At 40.6% G+C, this 24,923-nt stretch overlaps 1 protein-coding gene across 1 annotated transcript in view; it reads left to right on the top strand.

Annotated features, from left to right (window-relative positions):
* LOC149181220 (uncharacterized) overlaps positions 1-24,923 on the top strand; it is a 110,659-nt gene that overhangs the window by 33,370 nt on the left and 52,366 nt on the right. Inside the window, exon 3 of the mRNA XM_089416504.1 lies at positions 24,314-24,616. Coding sequence (XP_089272630.1) covers positions 24,314-24,616 — 303 coding nt within the window. The remainder of the gene's footprint in view (positions 1-24,313; positions 24,617-24,923) is intronic.

Below are 24,923 nucleotides of genomic sequence, written 5' to 3'. Positions count from 1 at the left end.
AGCTAACAGTAGTTGCAGGGCTGTGGGCAGCAACACAGATGCAGAGGGAGCTGCCGTACAAATGCAACAGTGGCAGTGGTAGGGCCATGGGCAGCAATACAGGATGCAACAGTGCAGAGGGTGTTGGGCAGGGAGGCCGAGCATCAACACAGGTACCGATGTTGGATGATCAGGGTGATACTCAATGAGGAGTATTATTAGAGCACAGTCCTCGCTAAAAGGGAGTGTTGATTTGGGGTAGCATCGGATGTGCTCTAGCCACGAAAATTGGTGGAGAGGCTAAAGCACATGAGATTTCGAAGACCCAGAAATGGTTTGGGCAGAATCTAACTGGTTTGGGAGATATTAAAATAATTAATATTTTTAATGGAGTTCTAAGTCTAAACTTAGGAAAAATAAAATATTAATGGGTGTATTAATATAAAACTGGGTTAGAATGGTCAAAAATTCATGGATCAAGCCAAATCTAATCTTAGCCGTTGATTAGAGATTTAATCTCCATTGTTGATGGACCAATGAGAAAAGTATACGAGGAGGCTTGAGAGTCAGTTGGAGAATACACCAAGAGAGATCAAGAACTCGATTTTTTGGGGCAGGGTTTGCTGAGGAAATTGAGTGAGTGATATGAGTTGCAGCTAAGGGGTAGTTAATACAGAGTAGAGAGGCAGAGCTAGTACCAGGAGGATCAACGCAGAGCCGGGAGAGGGACGCAGAGCCAACTGGAGGCCACGCAGAGGTTCCAGAAGCAGACGCAGAGCCCAGAGAGGCTGATTCTATGCCAGAGAGGCTGACGCAGGGCTTAGAGGCAGCACTGGGAAGATTTCGTGGGACAGACTGGGCGCTGGAGAGTCGGATAAGGTGACGCAGTCCCTATCAGAGTGATGCAGAGTAGCAGAAGTTGCATTGTTGCTGTGGGATTGTTCATCCGGTGTTTTTAGCCAGAATATTTGTTTCCGACTGAGAGGTACTAATGCCAAGGGAATTCTCTGTTGGGTGAGCCATTTCTGGCACCCTGGTTGTATTCTGAAATTGCATAATAATAAAACCCTCTGAATAGCTGCACCGGTTTTCCCGCATTGGGTTTTTTCGGGGACATTAGTCCAAAAACAACGGTGTCACTTGTGTTCTTGTTTACTTTTAGTCGATGATCTGTATGTGTTGATATTGTACTTGTATTTATTTTCAGTATTTACATGGTAAATAACTTGTTAAGTAATTGAACAAGTAGGAAGAAATAAATCAGATAGTACAGGAAGAATTTCTAACTGGTTAAACTTAGAAATTCCAACATCAATGGGGCACTTCATGGTGGCATGCCCTTCCATAGTGGGCTTTGGCATGTACAAGTGTCTCCAAGCTCAATAAGGGGGGTCCTATCAAGTGGTTTCAACCTTTAATGGGGGTGACATGTCTGTGGTACATCCATCAGGTGGTAGGTGGTATGTAATATAGTGATGGAACAGAGTGGGGATTAGGGGAATGCTCCATGCCACATGTCATGGTACAAGGGTAGCTATGATGAGGGAGGCCCACACTTGGGTATATGTGTATAGGAGGGAGAAAATTATGGTACATGAGTTACCTTGGCCTTTGATTGTCCACCCTTCTTCATATGCCCTTTGCCTTTGATTGATTTTTCTTCGTAACTGCTCGGGGCTCCAGGGGATGAGAGCATGATGTATAGAATATAGCAGTAGATACGCCCTTTTAAGGTGGGGCATTAAATTTCCCACCAAGGGTTGGGGCAATCATGGGTTTCTTATGTGGAGGGGGCTCATCTAGGGCCCATAGGAACCAGGGTGATGAGCATAAATAAGGGGTAGAGCTCATGTTTGGCTTTTGTGCACATGCTAAATTTGTATGTCCTGGCCATCTTTTGCATTTTGTGGTACCTTTCCTGTTGAGAGTGGCCAAATTATGCTTTTTCTTTTCTTTTTAGTTGCATCAACCTCCGGGCCATCGTTCTAGGTTTGACCCAAGGTGTGGACAAGAGGAGGGGGAGACTAACCCTATGTGGACCCAAATGGGAAAAATGATGAATCGAGTTAGAATTGTTGAGAAATGAAGGCTAGTAGAGTTAGGGTTAGATTTCTTGTTCTTGATAATTACTTGTGAATTATATTGGCTTCTTTATAACTTTGTTATATTATCTTTCATCAAGAAATTACCAAATTATATGTGTATGAAGATCGCAAGAACAAGAGACACAAGATGTAGGCACTCTGCCAGGGCAAAACCCCTATCTAGGGGCAGTGTTGCACACATCGCGATCGGGATTTAATCGGCGCCGGGAAAAAAGCGGAAAAAATCGTTAAAATCGGGAAAAAATCGGAAAAAAGCGGGAAAAAATCGTTTGGCACAAAAATATTCATTTTTTTTCAATTTTTTTAATATCTAAACCATCTACAACATAAAATAAATACATTGACACATAAATATGATAAAAAAACTAATATATAAGATGTTTAATATCATTTCTAGCGCTAAAATCACACATAACATTGAATCATGTCCTGAATAGTAAGTCCCAACTCAGCCTCAAAATATCAACAAAAAATATGATAATGTATCTCATCATGTCATAATGTCATATACAATAAAATGAAAGTCTAATCCTATTGATTTCCTCTGCCCCTCTTGCGAGAAAATGCCACAGCTTTCCCTTTCCCTCTAGATGTAGATGCTGGTGCCCGTGCAGGTGGAAATGGCAGTGGAGTCTGATGTGATCTAGACGTTGAAGAACTAGAAGTAGGAGCTATAGGAGGTAGACCACGTCCTCTACTGGTGGCAGGGGTAGCCCGGGCACGTGGTGTCACCTGGAAACATTACAATCTCCCAATCCTGAAATCCTGAAAAACTGATAAGTCTGCTGGATTTTAATTGAAATCTAAAATTCTACTTTCTCCATATGAAATCCAATGAGGCTGGAACCACTCTCAAACATCCTGAGTCATTTCATGGTAATGTTAAAAATTTAAGTAAAAGGATGAAAATGAAGATTAAGGAGAATGTCACTTTTACTTTAAGAATTTAACATTACCATGAATAGCATATCCATACTAGGGCCTAGACTTGATCATTAAGCTACCCCACTCAAAAATTATTTGTTTCTTTCAAAAAACATTGCATGAAAAAACCCAAAAAAAGTTATAAAACTATGCTGTCCTGAGCCCCCACGATTTTTTCGTTAAAAATCGCGCTTTTTTCGAAAAAATCGCGATTTTTTGAAAAAAGCGCGATTTTTTCAGTAAAAATCGGCAAAAAAAAAAGTAGGCGATTTTTTCGTATAAAAATCGCGATTTGATCGGCAAGATGAAAAAATCGCGATTTTCCGATAAAATCGCGATTTTATCGCGATTTTAACAACACTGGGCAAACCCAGTCAAAGTTCTTCCTTCAGTAGGTAAGATGAGATAATCCAAGACTTTTCGACCTAGACACAGACCTCCTCCAACCACCAAGTTAGCCTCTCCTTCCAGCAACTTCGACCTTGCAGTAGCAGCACTTCGACCCAACAAATCCATAATTTCGACCTTTCAGCAACAAAATATTCGACCCAACACTTTCAGAACTTCGATCCTTCCAGCAGTAAAACTCCTATCTAGCGATTGGCCTAGTAACTTCGCATAAGAGAGAGAAAGAGATAGCCCAAAACCTTCGACCTGTATTTCTTCCTTCTTCACCTTGAACTTTGCACTATTTTGCACTTCTTTGATGTAGATCAAACTGCTTGAGTTGATGTCTCCAAATGAAATCAAACTGCTTGTATATATAGGCTTTAGGTGAGGTTAAATTACCCAGTTTGAGGCTAACTTGATCTCCTTGAGGCCGACTTGGTGTGGAGGTGACAAATACCTTATTTGACTCAATAATAAACCTTTTTACTATGAAATTTTTTGAATCTAACACATCAGAAACCCCTACTGCAATATTTGGTTTACTATCTCCTACTTGTTCTTTACATTAACAAGTTATTTAATAACATAAACATCGAAGTAAACACAATTGCAACATTCACAAATATACAGATCAACAACTGAAATAAAATAAACACAAGGGACACCATTATTTTTGGACAATCGTCCTCGGAAAAACCCAATGCGTTAAAACCGGTGCAACAAATATGAGGGTTTTAATATTATGCAGTTTTTTGAATACAATTAGGGTGCCAGAAATGGCTCACCCTTCAGAGATTATCCTCGGCAGTACCTTTCTCCAGAGATAGATATTCCGGCTAGTCAGCAACCGGATGATTGGCCCCACAACAACTTCTTTTGTTCCTCAACGAGACAACGAAAATTGCTGCAAGCTATCTTCTGGAACTGTGTCACCCTCTAGGGACTGTGTCACCCTCCTACGGCTCTGCGTCACCCTCCAGGGACTGTGTCACCCTCCTACGGCTCTGCGTCACCCTCCAGGGACTGTGTCACCCTCCTACGGCTTTGCGTCACCCTCCAGGGACTGTGTCACCCTCCTACGGCTCTGCATCACCCTCCAGGGACTGTGTCACCCTCCTACGGCTCTGCGTTAGCTGATCAGCTCCCAGTCTGGCCCAAAAAATCACCTCAGCGCAGCCTTTTCAACTTAGCGTCAGCTCTGCAGCTCTCTGTGCTACTTGCGTCAGCCTCTGCGGCTTCTGCATCAACCTCTGCGGCTTCTGCGTCAACCTCTTGGCTCTCTGCGTCCTCTGCGCTGGCCTCTTCAGCCTCTGCGTCAACCCTTGTTGCTTTTGCGTCAGCCTTTGCTGCCTCTGCGTCAACCTTCCTAGGCTCCGCGCTGTCTCTTTGGCACTTTCTCTGCCTCTCTAATATGTATTCTCGGCCTCCTACCGAACTGCCCCTCATTGCATTAGATCACTAACTCGATTTCTCAACAAAACCTGCCCCAAAAAATCGAATTGACTGATCAACTTGGTGTCTTGGTGTGTCTCCAACTGACACTCAAGCCTCCTCTTATAATTTCTTGTTAATGATTCAACAACCGAGATTAAGTCCCTAATCAACGGCTATGATTAGATCTGGCTTGATCATCGTTATTTAGAACTTTCTCACCCATGTTATATTAATACACATTAATATTAATTTTCCTAAGTTTAGACTTAGGGTCTCATTAAAAATATTTATTATTTTAATATCTCTCCAGCCGAGTGGAATTTCACCAAACGATTTCTGGGTCTTGGAGATCTCATGTGCCTTAGCCTCTCCACCAATTTTCATGGCTAGAGCACATCCGATGCTACCAAAAATCAACACTCCCTCTTAGCGATGAATGTGCTCTAGTAATGCTTCACCATAGAAACATCACATTGATCCTCCACATCGGTACCTGTGCTGATGCTTGGCCTGCTACCTCACATCCATTGCACTACTGCTTTTTGTACTGCTGCCCATGACACTGCCACTGCCACCGCTACATCTGTACTGCAACTCCCTCTCAACATGCTGCATCATGCTACCCATAACACTGCCACTGCTAACTGCTACGCTGCAACTCAGTTACGGAGAAGTAGGTAATTGACTTCACCCAAACACTAACATCCCGGTCAATCTAGAAGCCTTGTGATGCTGAAACTAACTTTGCTGCTATCGTATGCTCCCTCTGCTGCCACTGTGCTATTGCAAACACCTCTGTGCCTCTCACACTGCTGCAACCTCTACTGCGCTGCCTTGCCTCTCCATCACAGTTTGCTCCACCTGACACATGTCATCATGCTACTGTCGTTAAGGGCTCCTGTAGCCGTATGTGATCCAAGAGTTTGGGCACCTCAAGGATCCTACCCCTTTTCTGTAGTCCTCTCGACTATAGCTCCAGATCACCCCACCTCTTCTCTAGAGGTGCATGAGCACTCATGGCACAATTGTCATCAGTATCGACATCCTTCTTCGCCTTAGCTGGAGCTGCCTTTGAATTAGAAGCTTCTCCCTTGCCTTTCTTCCTGGGGCATTGAGATGCATAATGTCCTAGCTCCCCACAGTTGAAGCACTTGATCTTGGAGATGCCCTTCTTCTTCCTCTTCCTTTGCTGTCCTGTAGATGCTAGAGCCGCATCCTCCTCATCCTCTTTCTTGACTCAAACTCCTTTACTGCTACTCCCCGCCTTGGTCAACCTCCTGATCTCCTCCTGTCGTAGAGCTGCCCACATCTCCTCCCAACTGGGGAAAGTCGCTCTGCCTAATATGCTTTGGACAAACGTCTCCCAGTCCTCGGAGACTGCATTCAGAGCAGTCTTGACCATAAAATCTGGATCCGTTGTAGACCCCACGGAGGTAAGTTGGTCGTGAATTCCTTGCAACCTGAGGAGGAAGTGATCTATCTCCTCTCCTTTCTGCATTTGATATGACCTCAGCTAATTCTCCAATAGCATCTTCCGCTGCACAGAAGAGCCTTGGTATAAGGTGGTCAAGGCTTCCCACATCTCCCTTGCTGTGTTCTTCTCAGCGATATGCGGTATGACATGATCTTTGACCCTGTCTAGGATCATGCATTTTGCCTTGGCCTCGACCTCCTCATACTTCTCATTATCATTCGGGTCAGCTGGGACAACAACGGTTTTCAAGGCATAGTCCTTGATGCGATGTTTATCCAAGATTGCTAGGATTCTGGCTTTCCAGATGACAAAATTGGAAGCCCCGTCCAATCTGTCCTGATCCCTCAATCCGTTCATTGCCGTCTCTGCTCCTCTTCTAGATTCCCTCTGAGTCTCAACTTCCCTCCTAGAAATCGGCCAACTGCCGAATCACTCCTCTCCAATCCTCCTTTGCTGCTGCAACTCGGATCTGGATTTCTTGGCTAGAAATCCGTTGAGGTAGTGCTTCCCTCTACCTTGGTTCCGTCTCCTTAGACACTGCTCCACACAGACAAAAACAACGTCCCACCAGCTCCTCAAATCACAATTTGCACAACTCCCTTAGCCCCGACAACTGAAGAATCTGAACCCTTCAGGGTCTGCGCAATCACAGCGAACGCTGAATCTGCTCCTACAACCAAGTGCGTCAATCCTATCTGGCTGAGTAGGATGACGTGGCTCTGCGTGAGCCTCTTCTGCCTCTCTCTACCTCTGCGCTGACCCTTCCCTCGGCTCAAAATGCTGACGTAGGATCTGCGTGAGCTTCCGCGTCACCCTCTAAGAAGTGCGTCACCTCTTCTCTTGTTGCTTCAGCTCTGGAACAACGCTGTCTCTCGGGACAAATGCTTTTGCTGCAAAATTTTCAGATTTCTTCTGCCGGCGTCTTCAGTCCTCCTGTGATCTGCAATCGCTCTGATACCATGTGAAAATTTCTAAATCTAACACATCTGAAACCCCTACTGCAGTATTTGGTTTACTATCTCCTACTTGTTCTTTACATTAACAAGTTATTTAATAACACAAACATCGATGTAAACACAATTGCGGCCTTCACAAATATACAGATCGATAACTGAGATAAACTGAGACAACACAAGGGACACCGTTATTTTTGGACAATCGTCCCCAAAAAAACCCAATGTAGGAAACCAGTGTAGCAGATATGAGGGTTTTATTATTATGTAGTTTTCTGAATACAACTAGGGTGCCAAAAATGGCTCACCCTTCAGAGATTATCCTCGGCAGAAGTACCTTTCTCCGGAGACAGATATTCTAGCTAATTAGCAATCGAATGATTGGCCCCACAACAACTTCTATTGTTCCTTAGCTGGACAACGAAAGCTGCTCCAAGCAATCTTCTGGAACTGCATCACCCTCCAGGGACTGCGTCACCCTCCTACGACTTTGCGTAAGTTGACCAACTCCCAGTCTAGCCCACGAATCACCTCAGCATAGCCTCTTCAACTCAGCGTCAGCTCTGTAGCTCTTTGCGCTGCATGTGTCAGCCTTTGCGGCTTCTTTATCAGCCTCTTGGTCCTCTGCGTCCTTTGCGCCGGCCTCTTCAGCTTCTGCGTCAACCCTTGCTACCTTTGCGTTAGCCTTTGCTGCCTCTGCGTCAGCCTTCCTAGGCTCTGCTCTGTCTCTTTGGCACTTTCTCTGCCTCTTTGATATGTATTCTCGGCTTCTGCCGAACTGCCCCTCGTTGCAACAGATCACTAACTCAATTTCTCAGCAAACCCTGCCCCAGAAAATCGAATTGACTAATCAACTTGGTGTCTTGGTGTGTCTCCAACTGACCCTCAAGCCTCCTCTTATAGTTTTCCTGTTGACGATTCAATGACCGAGATTAAGTCCCTAATCAACGGCTGATATTAAGTCCCTAATCAACGACTAAAATTAGATCTAGCTTGATCCTCATTATTTAAAACTTTCTCACCCATGTTATCTTAATACACATTAATATTTTAATTTTCCTAAGTTTAGACTTAGGGTCTCATTAAAAATATTAATTATTTTATTATCTCTCCATCCGGGTGGAATTTCCCCAAACGATTTCTAGGTCTCGAAGATCTCATGTGCCTTAGCCTCTCCACCAATTTCATGGCTAGAGCACATCCGATGCTACCAAAAATCAACATTTACATGATTTGAAAGCCCAAGAAGGGTCTTTTCGAATGGACAATGACTCTAATGGCAGAATAAATCCTAGAAGTCCTCAATGGGGACTTTGACCTAAAACATGATGACCCAAGCATGAAACGCATGCTTTAATAAGTCATAAGTCATAATAATAATAAATTTCTTTTTCATTCTTTGAGTCAAATATAAATATGAAGAATGAACCTAGTTACATTCTTCAATACTCATATGAGATGTGGGAGGCCCTAAAGAGATTGTACTAGCATACTTCTGTGCAGAGAAGAATGTTACTAGAAAATCAGGTGAGGTTGTATCAGATGAAGAAGGGCTAATCGATTGACACCTTCCTCGGAGGATTGAATGAGATTCGAGATCAGTTGACTGCTATAGAAGCCACGCCGGATCGGGAATTGATGGTGAAGACAGATCTAAAAGATGTCTCAAAAGTTTGGGAGGTATTTGTCTAGAGTATACTGGGCAGAAGGACACTTCCACCTTGGGATGAGATGTGGGTGACTCTTCGCCAAGAAGAGATCAGACGACAATTAAAGGCGGGAAGCAACAGTAAGGGGATCAAAGTCAAGCAAGAGGAGGAAGATGTTGCCCTAGCATATGAGGGAAAGCAAGAAAAGCGTAAGAACGATCTCTCCAAGATCAAGTGCTTCCACTGTGGGCAGTTGGGTCATTATGCGACTCAGTGTCCAAGGAAGAAGAGTAACGGAGAGTCTTCTGAGACTAAGGCAACGCCAGTAAGGGCAGAGAAGAAAGTGGAGACAAACGATGACTATGCCATGAGTGCACACGCACCACTTGAGCAGAAGTGGGGAGACATCGAATTGTAGTCAGGCGGACTACAAGCGATGAGGGGCAGGATCCTTGAGGTACCCAGCCTCTTGGATCAGACCTTGTTATGGGAGCCCCGAAGAGGAGCAGCAGGACTGGCTAATGTGGGTAGAGACGGATGCAGATGAAGCCGCAGAGAGAGCTACAGCGCAGGAGTCCCAAGACAACGCGAGGCTAGCAGGCTGCAGCAGTGCGAGAGGCACGGGAGTGTTGCACCAGTGCAGGATGGCACAAAGAGGTGTGCAACGGTGTGAGATGCAAGGAGTTGTTGCAGCAACGTAGAGGTCAAAGAGGGAGCACTTGTCAGCGGTAGAGGGAGCTTCAGCGTCAGGAGGGTCTCTAGCCCAACATAGAGGTCAGAGTTGGGAGATCAGTTACTTACTTCTTAGTAACTGAGTTGCAGTGCAACAGTGGGTAGCACGATGGAGCATGATGAGAGGAGTTGCAATGCGGATGCAGTGTTGGGAGAAAGGAACAACAGCAACATGGATGCAGAGGGAGCTACCGTACGGATGCAGTAGTGGTAGGGCCATGGGTAGCAGTACAGGATGCAACAGTGCAGAGGATGTTGGGCAGCAGGCCTAGCATCAACACAGGGACCGATGTTGGATGATCAGAGTGATACTCAGTGAGGAGTATTGCAAGAGCATAGTCCTCGCTAAGAGGGAGTGTTGATTTGGGGTAGCATCGGATGTGCTCTAGCCACGAAATTTGGTGGAGAGGTTGGGGCACATGAGATCTCCAATACCCAGAAGGAGTTTGGGAAAATTCTAAACAGTTTAGGAGATATTAAAATAATTAATATTTTTAATGGAGTCCCTAAGTCTAAATTTAGGAAAATTAAAATATTAATGTGGATTAATATAAAACTGTGTTAGAATGATCCAAAAGACATGGATCAAGCCATATTTAATCTTAGCCGTTTATTAGAGACTTAATCTCGGTCGTTGATATGTCAACAGGAAAAGTATAAGAGGAGGCTTGAGGGTCACTTGGAGAACACACTAGATGATCAGTCATTCTATTCTTTAGAGCGGGGTTTGCTAAGAGAGATAGAATCAGTGATCGGAGTTGCCGCTGAGGGGCAGTGAGTACTGAGAGACAGAGAGGCAGAGATAGTGCCGGGAGATCAACGTAGGATCCAGAGAGAGTGACATAGTAGCAGCCAGGGCCACGCAGAGGCAGCTGGGAGCTGCGCATTGCTTTAGAGAGGCCAATGTTGCTGACGCAGAGGACCAGAAAGCTGACGCGGACCCATTCAGGGTGATGTAGGGCCAGTGCTGGGCAGAGAGAGGCTGACATAGTCCAGAAAGGCAGACGCTGGGGCTTCTGGGGCAGATTGGATTTGAGGAACTGTCAGAAGGTTTATCCGGGGTTTCAGCCGGGACATTTGTCTCAAACTGTGTTATGAAACCAGCTCACAAAAAGATAGAAAAGAGAGATCAACGCCTTAGAATTCAGCCTCTTTGAGGGGGCAACTTCCTTTACATTACACAAATGAACAATTCTTGGATGATTCAAATGACAAAACCTCCTTTCTATATATAGGAGTCTAAGGAGTCGCAATATAACCCAACCAACCTAACAATAATAATATAAAGCCACAAAAATAAGAATAGAGGGATTCTATGGGGCACAGTAATAACAATATGGGGACAATAGGGGCACAACAATATTAATAAGGGATACAACTACAATAGTAATGAGGTAATCACTAGTATTATAGGGACCCAACATGCCCCTCTCCTTCAAAAAAGTGTTGTCCTCAACGCTTGAGTAGTTCTGGATGCTTCTGTATACAATTCTCATCCTCCCATGTGGAATCTTCAGCGGATAAGTTCTTCCACTTGATAAGATACTCCGAAATTGATCGATTTCGTAACTGTCGAGTTCTTGTTTCTGTGACTGCTTCTGGTTCCAATATAATTTTTCATTCTTCGTCAAGTTCTGGCAATATTGTTTGAACTGGGAGCTTGTCGCCTATAACCTTCTTTAAACATGAAACATGGAAAACTGGGTGCAAGCGAGAAGCTGTAGGAAGCTCCAATTTGTATGCCATAGTACCAATCTTTTGCAACACCTTGTACGAACCATAATACTTTGGTGATAATTTATTATCCTTCTTAGCTTGCTTGAGGGACATTTGCTTATATGGTTGTAGCCGTAGGAATACCCAATCACCTACATCAAAACTTATTTCGCTGCGATGTTGATTTGCCTGTTCATTCTATTCTGTGCCAACACGAGGTTATCCTTTAAGAGTTGGAGGACTTGTTGTTGATGTTCGATGTGATGTTCCACTGCTTGAACTTTAGAATTTTCTCTTAAATATGATGTGATGGATGGTGGCTGATGTCCATAAAGTGCCATAAATGGGGTCATTTTTGTTGCTGTATGGAAGGAAGTGTTATACCACCATTCAGCCAGAGGCAACCATTTGAACCATTGTGTATGTTTATCAGATACAAAGCAACGAAGATATCCTTCCAAACATTTGTTTACTATCTCAGTTTGCCCATCAGATTAAGGATGATAAGATGAGCTATGAGCTCACTGAGTACCAAGACAAGAAAATAATTTTGTCCAAAAATTTCTAGTGAAAATGGGATCTCTGTCGCTTACAATAATCTTTGGGTTTCCATGTAGCTTTTGAATTGTTTCCATAAATGCAGTAGAAACTGTACTGGCTTTAAATGGATGTGATAATGCACAAAAGTGTGCATACTTGGTAAGTCTGTCAACTACCACCATGATGACACTCTTTCCCTCAGACTTGGGTAAACCTGAGATAAAATCCATTGAAACCTCCTCCCAACGTTGGCTTGGAATGGATAAAGGTTGTAATAGACCTGGTGTCTTAATTGTTTCAACTTTATTTTGTTGGCAAACCAAACATTCCGCCACAAACTTTTGAATATTTGATTTAAGGCCCTCCCAAAAAAATTCCTTCTTAACCCTGTGGTAAGTTTTTAAAAATCCTGAGTGTCCTCCTAAGGGAGAAGTGTGCAATTCCATAAGAATCTTTTGTTTTAGCTGGGAATTCGTACAGAGGTATAAGCGATCTTTGTACCATAACGAATCATTTTTCTAGCTAAATGTATCAGACGTACTGGAGTCTTGTTGTAACTTTCGAATAAGTGCCCACACTTCTTCGTCGTTCTTCCATTCCTCCCTTACTTCGTTATCCAATCTGGTTGGATAATAGAAATGGTGCACAACAATGCTTCCACATCCTCATCCTTTCTTGAGAGTGCATCTGCCAGTACATTTTGCTTCCCTTTTTGGTAGATGATTTCAAAGTCATAACCCAACATCTTTGTGACCCACTTTTGTTGCTCTTCAGAGGATAATCTTTGTTCTAAAAAGTATTTAAGGCTATTAGGATCCGCCTTGAAGTGTCTTCCCATTAGGTAGGGTTGCCATTTCTTAAGTGCATGGAGTATTGCCAACGTTTCTTTCTCATAAATAGCTTTGTGTAAAAACTTTCCCTTGATTGGACGACTTTCAAAAGCAATGGGTCTTTCATCTTGCATTAAAACAACACCAATTCCATTTCCTGAAGCATCACATTCCACAATAAAGGTTTTTGTGAAGTCTGGTGTAGCTAAGACCGGTGCTTGGCACATTGCCTCTTTAAGATGTTCGAAGGCCTTTGTTGCTTCTGGAGTCTATGAAAATGCATCTTTCTTCAATAATGTTGTTAGAGGTGCTGCTATTCTCCCATAATTCTTAACAAACTTGCGATAATACCCTGTCAACCCGAGAAATCCTCACAGATGCTTTATGGATGTGGGGATTTTCCATTCCTTAATGGCTTTAATTTTGCTAGGGTCTACCTTAACTCCTTCATGAGATACAATATGACCCAAATATTCCACCTCTTGTACTCCAAAGAAACATTTGGATCTTTTTGCATATAATTGTTTCTTCTCCAATAGTTGTAGCAGCCTGTCAACATGTTCAACATGATCCTTCCAAGACTTGCTGTAGATTAGTATATCATCAAAAAATACTAACACAAATTTTCTAAGGAATGGTTTGAAAATGGAATTCATCAAACCTTGAAATGTTGAAGGTGCATTGGTAAGGCCAAAAGGCATGACCAAAAATTCATAATGACCCTCATGAGTTTTAAATGCTGTTTTCGGAATGTCTTCAGTCTTCATCCTGATTTGATGATATCCTGAACGAAGATCCAACTTGGTGAGGTAAATTGATCCATGCAATTCATCCAGTAATTCATCAATGACAGGAATGGGAAACTTATCTTTAATAGTGAGCTTGTTGAGCTCCCTATATTCTGGACACATGTGCCATGATCCATCATTCTTGTGCACCAATACTACTGGAGCAGAGAAAGAACTTTGACTCGGTTGAATTATACTAGCCTCTAGCATTTCTGCAACCATACGTTCAATTTCACTCTTTTGGGCATAGGGATATCTGTACGGCCTGATGTTTGGAGGAACACTTCCTGGAATTAGATGAATAGCATGATCATGATCACGAATAGGTGGGAGACCTTTGGGAGTCTCAAATACCTTGGAATGATTGTCCAAGACTTTTTAGAGATCTGGAGAAATAGATGATTCCAACGTGGAAACATCTAGCGAACATAATTGTGCAATTACACCTCTTTGTTCCTTTTTTAGAAGCTTTGTTATACCGTTAGAGTTGATTATCTTTCCCTGTTTCCCTGCAATACCCCTTAATTCAACTTCCTTTCCTTCCACAGAAAATTTCATGAAAAGTTCTTGAAAATTAAAAGCTATTGTACCCAAGGATTGTAGCCATTGGACTCCTAGTACAACATCAACACCTCCCATTGGAATGGAAAGCATTGGGCTAGTCAATACATATTCTTCCATGGATAACTTGATATTATGGCACTTTTTAGAACAATTTATTGTTCATCCATTTGCAACCATCACTTGACACTCTGGTGCTGGATATAAGAAGCAATTCAATTCTTTTGCTACCTTACAATGAATAAAATTGTGGGTACTTCCTGAATCAATCAACATTATTACCTTTTTCTTCTTGATTTGTTCTTCTATCTTGATGGTTTGAGGAGTGGTAATTCCCGCCAATGCGTTACAAGATATGGTTGGATTCATTTCTTTTTTATCTAGACTTTGTTCCTGGAGTATATCCTCTTCTTTTGACCATTCTTGCTCCTTTTCTTCTTCCTCTTCACAATCTATGTAGAATAATTTCTTCTCAGCACACTTATGACCTTTAGTGTATTTGCTATCGCAACTGTAACAAAGCCCTTTTGATCTTTTTTCTTCCAATTGTTGTGGTGTCAACCTTATAGGTTGTGGAAGACTAGGGGCAACAACACTTCCATTTTTATAGTTGTGAGTGGTATGCTTCCTGGTTGCCATAATTTTGCTTTCCATTTTTCTTGCTAACCTGAATGCCTTCTCTAATGAATCGGGTTCCCAAAGGCGAACATCATGTTGGATATTATCCTTTAAAGTCCCTATAAACACATCAATCCTATGCTCATCTGGAATATTTTTTACCCTTGTGTTCAATTTTTGGAACTCCTTAATGTGCTCCATTATTGAACCCTTTTGTTTGAGACTTATCAATTGGCTAAAAAAAGTGTTTTTTTTTGTATCCTCATAATGTGCTGTCAATTTTTATGTAAAAATTGCCTAAGTGATAATTTGTTTACAAGAGCAAAGCCATTGATACCATACAAACTGATTTGGTTCCAAATATAAAGTTGCAATACGTACTTTTTGTGTGTTTTGCACATTATTGAGATCGAAAAATTGCTCCATCTGTAACATCCATGTTGCGGGATTCTTGCCATCAAACTTCCTCATATCGATTTTTGGAATATGGTGGGTCTTTGATCCAACATTAGAGTCTATGGAATCTTGATTAACATTTCTTTTGTTCTCATCATGAGTTTCCTTTACTACCCTTTCACCATTAGTGACCATTTCTTGTAGCAACTTATTCATATTTATCTTCAATTCTTCCATCTTATCATCCATGCCATCAATTTTAGTGTCCATGCCATTCATCTTAGCTTCCATGCCATCCATCTTAGCTTCTACACCTTTCTTTAAACAATCCATTTTAGCTTCTACACCTTTCTTTAAACCACCCATCTTAGCTTCTACATCTTTCCTTAAACCATCCATCTTAGATTCTGTTGTTTTTTGTGCAAGTGACACTTGTTGGACTTGGTCTCGTAATTTTGATATATCATGTTGCATTTCTTCCTCTTCTTCATGAGTCATGCTAGAGCTTTCAGGTTGCTTACTAGGTGTTTGCATTTTCTTTCCTCGGGGCATCAATTACCGATTTAAACTAATTTTTCAAACCAAGCTTATGCAAAAATTTAAAAAACTACACATTTTTTTCACTTTGTAGAAGCTTGATATTGAATATGATGTAGCTCTGCAATTTTAGATCATCCAGTTTTGAAATTGCGACCTGTAGTAGCCCTCTGTGTCCTCCTTCCAATGCCACCAATCTGATCCAAATTGGATTCTGCAAGGAAGAGTTATGCACAATCTCCCAAGATGACCTGATTATAGACTAGTTCAGTAGAGCGAACTTTTACGACGTGCCACGAGTCACTGTTTCGACCTTTGGCTCTGAAAAATATATACAAGAAACTACAGTCCGTCCTATTTCTGTACCTTCTTACGAAATTTCAATCCAATGCTCAGAGAGAAAGTTGTGACGATTTTCCCCAGGTCACCTGTTTGGAATGTAATTCAGGAGTCTGCAAAAAGACCAACTTCCTCAGATCATATCTTTGCAAATATAGCGCGAAAAGCTCTAAAATTTGGACCCGAGATTTAGCGCGATTTCTTCTCAAATGGGTTTTTTTAGCTTCTGAAACGTCGCAGAAAAAAAGTTATAGCGAAAATGCCACGATGACCTGTTTGGAGCAGCGAAACCCTAGAATCCAAAGCTCTGATACCAAATGTTATGAAACCAGCTCACAAAAAGATAGAAAAGGGAGATCAATGCCTTAGAATTCAGCGTCTTCGAGGGGGCAACCTCTTTTACATTACACAAATGAACAATTCTTGGATAATTCAAATGACAAAACCTCCTTTCTATATATAGGAGTCTAAGGAGTCACAATATAACCCAATCGACCTAACAATAATAATATAAAGCCACAAAAATAACAATAGAGGGATTCTATGGGGCACAGTAATAACAATATGGAGACAATAGGGGCACAACAATATTAATAAGGGATACAACTACAATAGTAATGGGGTAATCACTAGTATTATAGGGACCCAACAAACTGAGAGGTATCACTGCCAAGGAAATTCTCTGTTGGGTAAGCCGGATTTGGCACCCAGATTGTACTCTAAAATTGCTTAATAAGAAAACCCTCAGATAATTGCATCGATTTTCCCACATTGGGTTTTTCCGAGGACATTGGTCCAAAAATAACGGTGTCATTTGGTGTGATTGTTTCTGTTTCCTTCAGTTGTTGATATGTAATATGTTGAGCATGCACTAGTGTTTATTTTCAGTATTTACATTGTAAATAACTTGTTAAGTAATAGAACAAGTAGGTAGGAATAAATAACATAAAGTGCATGGAGGGTTTCTAACTGGTAGACTTAGAAACTTCAACAGAAGCATCAAGCCAAGAAGTCTCAAACACATCAAGGACAAGAAGGTCTACCATCTACTATTCATCAAGGATGACTACTAAAGAGAAGCCTTTCATATAAAGGCACCTTCAAGAAGATCAAGTAAAAAAGGGACCTACATCAAGCTACATCGTCTTCAAGGGAAGAAGAACTACAAGACAAGTCATCACTCTCCAAGCAAATTTCATCTTGAAGCAAGTCTATTTGAAGAAAGCAATTTGAAAAGCATCAAGCTCCAAGAAGGCAAGCCATCAAGTCTTCAAGAAGAAATCAAGTCCACTACATCTCAAACTCTATCAAGTATATATGTCCCCTCCTGAACATACATCAATGTCTTTTTGCAAGGAAAGCAACAAATTGGTTGGGACCACTAACTTCCTTGCATGGAAGAAGAGAGTTGATTTACTTCTCAAAGAGAATGAACTTCTAGACCTCATCAAAGGGAATACTACTATCCCTGCTAAGGAACAAACTCAAGCCTTAGCCAAGTACAATAAGGATGAGACAAGAGCTCAAAGGATTCTAATAGAATCTATCAAAGACTCTCTCATTCCTTATGTCTCCAAATTTGAAACATCAAAAGAAATCTATGATAAACTAATAGAGCTATTCTCGGTAAGCACAACTGGAGAAGTGATATCTCTATGAAATGATTTGTACAAGATGAAGATATCAAAGGAAGGAATAGCTCCCTACTTCATGAAGATCTCTGAGATGAGAGATCAACTTCAAGAACTAGGAGAAGTCATGTCTGATAGAGAAATGACAACTGTAGTACTCAATGCTCTACCTGAGGATTGGGGCAACTTCACATCAAGCATATATGCCAAGAAGGAAGCTACCCCACTAAGTGAACTATGGTCTCTATGCAAGATAGAGGAAACTAGACTCAAAGCCAAGGATGACGTGGGATCAAAGGAGCAAGCATTTGCTACCATGTCCAAGAGAAAGGGAAAACTTGGCAAATTTTGTCCACGAAAAACAAGCAATAGAGATATGTCCAAAGTCTAATGCTTTGGATGTCAAGAATATGGACACTACAAAAGGGATTGTCCCAAACTTAAGAAGGACAACAACAACAAGAGAAAAAGAGAAGAAGCTCACATAACTCAAGAAGTGAAAGAAGAAGACAAGAAGTAGAAGAAGGAAGATCCTCCAGATCTCTACTATGACTAAGTCAACCTATTTACTTAATTCTTCTTTCCAAGTTTTGAGTAGCATAGGAGCATATAGAGATATGATAGAATGCATGGTTAAGTAGCATCTTCTAGAATATAGGAGCATGGTTTAGATATAGCTCAAGGTATTCATGTAGAAAGTGCATACCCATTATAGGACCTCATTCACAATGAAAGAATAATTGATCATGATTAAAATCATAGAAGGCCTCTGTCATCAAAAGGAAGAAATATTTGCAGGATAAGGGTCTTCAAGATCCTCTGATGGAATCTTCAAAAGAAGGTTCATAAATAAGAACAAATCTTTCATTCGGAGTCCCATTCATGGGATTCAAGAAAGAATGATATGCAAGCAAGAAAGGCTACACTAATCAAGAAGAACCATCAAATGAAGCCAATATGATCAAAGCAGAATCAAGATGAGGTATGTATGCATCAAAGTTTAAGTCATGTCATCATATATATTATTGGGTCATGGGAATAGTTCTAAAGCATGATCAAGTATAAAAGGATCTCTTTCACCAATGACATGCTCGAAGGCATGTACTACAATGCAATGAAGGTCAACATGAAGAAGTGCTCCCATAAGGAGTATAAGGTGGTTGACTAATCAATCCAAAAAGAAGCAAATGAAGAAAGAGATCAAGCATGTGAAGAACACCATGGTCACAAAGAATCACTATCTGACAAGATCCATTAAAGACATCTCCCGAAAGAAGGCATGACAACTTTGACAAAGGAAGAAAAAGATCAAAGGACCCTTGACACCTATGAAGGCCTTGGAGATATTAAGGTACAGATAACTGATTCAACTCTACAAAGATGTCATGATGAAGAAGCCATCCAGCAAAAGCACTATTCGATGTTGAAGCAATATCAGGATGAAGTCATGAAGGGCTACTAAATCGAAGTATGGGAACAAGCAAGTACAACTAAGAATCTATGTGATAAATATTTCGAGGCATAGTCAGATGACAAAGGAGTAGCCAGATGACGAAAGATCTTGACATACATCAAGAAGGCCACTTTCCACGAAGGGAGCAATGACATGACAAAATCAGGAAGGAAAGTGATCGATGGCTAGTGCCTTACCAAGAAGAAGTTCAAACAAAGACTTCATGACATCAAAAATCAAGCAGCTGAAGGACCCATGAAGAAGAATTTGTTGATGAATGGACAAGTCCCTAGCTAAGAGGGAGTTCTAACAAGTTCCCAATTACAAAGGAGCTTGAGCAAGTTCCTTGACAGAGGAAACTTGGGCATGCCTTCCTCAATTAAGAGGAAGAGATAGACACAACATTCTTAGCTTCACCTGGGAAGAAAGACTGGAAGGATTGGGTAATCATCTAGCATCCGATACTCTTTGAGGATGTGTAGGGAATCCAAGACAAGAGTAGGCAAGAGGACCGATATTCTTTGAGGGTTGGGAACCCAAGACAAGAATAATCCTAGAAGGTCATACTCAGTGAACACCCGAGTGGGTATGTACCTTGAGAGACAATGAATAAGGTGTCTATAAGTCATTGGTCTCACCAACATTGTGCTCTTATTAGAGATAGCGTTGTTAGTTAAGACCTTGCTATGAACAATGTTGGTTACTATGATGCTATAACAGATGGATTGCCAATCCGGTTTCTCTTGTGTGAATTCTTCAAGATTGAAAAATAGCCAAACACCTTGTAATGATCTACGAATACCTCCCTAGTTAAGAGGGAGTGTTGAAGAAAGTGTAACTAGGTTCGGTCTTCGTAAATGTACTTTTGATATTTGTATTTATACAAGAAAAGAAATATTATTTTTGTTATATTTATCAATGAGTTTCTTGCTCATTGAAATAGGTCTAGCACATGTCAAAGTGCTATAGGTAATTCAAAGAGTCAAAAGAAAATGTTGAAGAGCCTTTAGGGCATGTTACACTATGTATACATTTGTATAAGAGTCAAAGATATCTCTCCAAGCAATGTTGCGGGGGAGCCCCCCCTTGATCCCGCTCCCAATCCGCGCTCTGGGCGGGAGTGAAGAGCCTTTAGGGCATGTTACACTATGTATACATTCGTATAAGAGTCAAAGATATCTCTCCAAGCAATGTTGCGGGGGAGCCCCCCCCGATCCCGCTCCCAATCCGCGCTCTGGGCGGGAGCGACTCGGGAGCGATTTCGGGAGCGCGCTCCCAAAATTTTTTTTTGCTCCCTGCCTTTTAAGGAGCGTTTAGCCATTTTTGCAATTTTTTTTTGCAGTGATGTTCCAAATGCAAAATTTTTTCAAAGAAACAAATAAGTTTTGAGTGGGGCAGCTTAATGATCAAGCCTATGGCGCTAGTATTGATAAGCAATTCATGGTAATGTTAAATTCTTAAAGTAAAAGTGACATTCTCCTTAATCTTCATTTTCATCCTTTTACTTAAATTTTTAACATTACCATGAAATGACTTAGGATGTTTGAGAGTGGTTTCGACCTCGTTGGATTTCATATGGATAAAGTAGAATTTTAGATTTCATTCAAAATCCAACAAACGTATTAGTTTTTCAGGATTTCAGGATTGGGGGATTGCAATGTTTCCATTGAATTTTGTCATGTATTAGGGTATGGAACTCGTATTTAATCAAGAGCACCAATCCCTCTATGTACCTTGATGTTAGTGACATTGGTTGCCGAACTCCTCTATCATGACCCTCCTAAAAATGTACACATCACTCAAACAAAATCTTAACTTGACATGCTATGCTTTTTCTATCTTATGTTAATGCTTAGAGGGTGATATTAATGACAAAGGTCTTGATTTTCCAACAAGACTAAAAAATTAGACATTTCTCGTGGTGGCAAGAGGCCCAAGCATAAGCAATAGATAATAGATTTACTTGTCTTTTCTAGTTTCTAGTAGTTTTTATAACTATTGACTCTTTCATATTAATTATGATATTTTTTTAAACAATATATGACAATTTAAGTTTGAAATTGGCAATTATAACTCATTAGTGATGAATTATGAATATGATGCTTCATGAAAGTTGAAAGTTGTTTCATTTCATTTCATGTTAAATATTATTTGTTGTAATGGTTACACTTAGCTTACAAGTACAACTTTGGTGATCGATGATGATAAATGTTATATATTGAATTTTGAAAGCTTGAAACTTTAAGATTGATGAATCATGAGACTCAATATGTTGTATGTTACTATGTTACTAACTTTTGGATGTGGTTGATGAAGATTATAACTTCTAGATGATTGTTGTTATATGGTTCAATCTATGTTTTTTTATATCTAATTCATCACTCTATATGTTTTTGTTGACATATATGTATCAAAATATAAAAAATATATATATTTTATAAAAAACGCTCCTGGATTCGCTCCCAAACCGGGAGCTTCTGAAAATGTCGCTCTCGCACCCGTTTTCACTCTCGCTCCCCGCTTTCACTCCCGCTCCCAATTAACACAGTCTCCAAGCAAAGTCACAAGTCCTCCATGCAACGACATCACCAAAAGAAGCTAATCCAAAGAAGAAAAACGAAGTCGGCTTAAAGTCACCAAGTCGGCCTAAAGGAGGGACAAACCTCTATATATAGAGGTTGTCCACTCATCCAACAACAAGCAATGATACCTCTGAAATTAGCGAGAAAAGGAAGACCGAAAAAGGGTGAAGAAAGTTGAAGTAAAAAGGAGCCTCTAGTGCAGCAAAGAAGGAGAAGACAAAACCGAAGTTTAGAGGGTTATTCTAAGTGTAAATCACAGTCACACGTGTGAGAAAATGAGGTCTCTCTACGGTCATAACAACAACAACATAACAGTCTCATATCTCTCATTGTTTGGGCTAGAAACTTAGGCCTATAAGGCCTCCCACTAGAGCGAAGAAGAGGCTCTCCCAAGTGAAGGTAAAAGGAGTCAAATATACAAGGAAACCTCCCACACGTGCGAGAAACTAGGGCTGCAGTGTTGTCATATCAAGTCTACAACTACACATCAAGAAGAAGCTCAGTTGGACAAGAGAAGGAAGGTATCTTCATAGGTGAAGGATCTCACTAAGTATCTCTTCTAGAGCTCACATAAAGAAGGTCTATCACCAGTTGTCGAAGGAAGAAGGAGGACGAAGTGCCGAGGAACGAAGTGCTGGAAGGAGGACGAAGTGCCAGGATACAAGTGTCGGAAGAAGGAAGGACTTGAATTGTGCTTGGAGGATATTTTTGTCAAGGGTCTAGGGTTTGGCATTGTTCAATAAGAAGCTTCAATAAGAGAAATTTACGAAAGGGTTTACCTCTCTAAGAGAGAGAGGTTTTGCCCTAGTAGAGACAATATCTTGTGTTCTTGTTTCTTGTGTTTTGGTAGCAGTTTGATGAAGTAAATACACATACAATAATAATAAGAGAAGAAGATCAATCTAACAAGTTAAATTGAAAAAATGCTTCACAAATTGTTATCAAGTAAAGAAGAATCCTACTATATCTAAGTGCCCTAGATTCTTCAACAAATGTTGCCCTGGTAGGTCACTTGGAAGAAAGCCGAGATCATTATAGTGATGAAAAAATGGTACGTGATCTTCCTTATGATGACCAAGAGAGTAATGAGGGCTTAAATCAAGAAAACTTCCAAATACTTCAAGAGAATGTGAATGAATATAGGAAGTATTGCAAGTAACTGACTGAGGATTCCCTTGATATGAATCTCCTATTGAACCTATGCAGTGAGCGAAGGAGGGAATTCGATGAAGTATGGCATGAATATGAGAAAAATCCTACTAATATCCTCTTTCTTGAGCTCTCTTACAAGTACTATATGATATCCTACTGCCTATCAAACCAAGTTTCAAATTGGAACCAGATCGACTTGGATCAAATAGGATTCAATGGACCGGTTTTTAAAAATAGACATAAAATAATTAATTTTCATTGAAAAATTACTCTTAAGATTCCAAACCATTAGAGAGAAAATATGCAAAGTTTTCTCATATATATACCATGTAATGGTGAATATATCAAAATGGCACTGAGTGCAATACATATCAGCAACAGAGTACATAATCATTGAGTCTTTGAATAGCCTCTAGATTCCAGAAACCATGCTACAAGCTATTGGTCCACTGGCCTACTTCAAATTATTGATAAATATTATGATTTATAACTCATGAGTCATCAATATCATCAACAAGAGCTACATAAACATCATCTGGCTTAGGGTCTTCAGATTCGTCGAATTTCTCAACCTTATAATATGGTATAAAATGTTTCACATGCCTAAGCAATGATTTTGGTTTCAATGAAAGCTACATTTTTGTTAAGGCCATGGTAAAAGAGTTCAACAATCAATACCGCCAACATCAAAGGAGTTCAACATCAATACCACAACGTCAAGGTACATAAAGGGCTTGATGCTCTTTATTAAATGCCAATCCCATACTTTCATACATGATAGAATTCAATGAAATTGTTGCAATCCTACCAATCCTAAAATCCTGAAAACTGTTAAGTCTACTGAATTTTGCGTGGGATATGAAATTATAGTTTCTCCATATGTAGTTTGACAAGGTTGGAACCACTCTCAAACATCCTAAAACAATTATGTCCTTTTAATTTAAGAATTTAACGTTACCATTGATTGCCAACATCGCTAGGATTTAGGAGTTAGTTTTTTGTTTAGGGTTTAGGAGTTAGGCTTTTACAGCATGACTGGTTCAGGATGGGACAGGCCGGTTCGGATTGGTTTGGAACCAAAGCAGTCCACTGGTTTGCATTGGTGGCCGGTTTAACGCCTAGCCCTATCCAACCAGCCGGTTTGACTGGTTGCGGTTCAGACTGGGCTGGCTTTTAAAACTATGATCTATGTTATATAAGGTCCCCCTTAATTGATGTCCGGCTATTCTTTTGTTCTTTATTGATCATTGTTAAAGTTAATTCCTGACATCCATGAGCAATGTTATAACTAGCTCCCGTTCTTGTAGAAGATTGAACTCTTCCACTAGATGTTCACATCTTGCATATGCCACTAGCCTAGATATTCACAACATAAATTTGGGCACTAAAATGGGGTAATGTTCAATATAATCAAACATATAGGATGTTTTGCAGATTGACAAGAAATATATTGTCTGCTGTAATGCAAGTTTACTTTCCATATACTCTTCTCAATTTTGTTCTCATGAAGTCTATCTGGTTTTATGGCAGGTTGACCTTTGTGGCCATGCAACATTAGCATCTGCACATTTTCTCTTTTCTGCTATTATAAAGTGCAACACGGTGCTCTTCCACACGAAATCTGGAACTTTAACTGCTACTAAAGTGGAAGGATTGAATCAAAATGGAAGTACAACATATTTGGGAAGAAAAAATGAGCGATTTGCGATCGAGCTGAATTTTCCACAGGTTTCAGTGTTTGATTGTGTTTCTACAGAGATACCATTACTTTCCAACACCTTAAGGGGCGTTGCAGTTGAGAGTATTAAGAAGACGACATGCAATGATTTTATTGTAAGTTTCCTCTCTTTCTAATATTTTTTCTTGTCTCTGACACAGCTACAGCCACATCCATGTACACCGAAAAAAATCCTTGGTACAGTTAAAACAGTGCATTATGTTTAATGCTTAATATTGATAGTCTGTGGAAGTGTACTAAGAACTGCTTTGTGTCTGATGGATTATATCCCATTTTGAACAAATTGCAATTCAAACTGTCTGCCATAGCACTCTAACTATTACAGTTTTTTACTGAAACCCCACCTATGTTACTTACACAAGTCTGCATAGTTGTACTTCTAGGCTTGCAAATTCTCCTTTC

The sequence above is a fragment of the Pinus tabuliformis genome, chromosome 3_2 (genome assembly GCF_031772625.1).
Source record: "Pinus tabuliformis cultivar Carrire ecotype Pingquan chromosome 3_2, CPIR1, whole genome shotgun sequence".
In the NCBI taxonomy this organism is placed as follows: Eukaryota; Viridiplantae; Streptophyta; class Pinopsida; order Pinales; family Pinaceae; genus Pinus; species Pinus tabuliformis.
The sequence above is the reverse complement of the archived record's forward strand: the minus strand, read 5'-3'. Positions and strand labels throughout refer to the sequence as shown.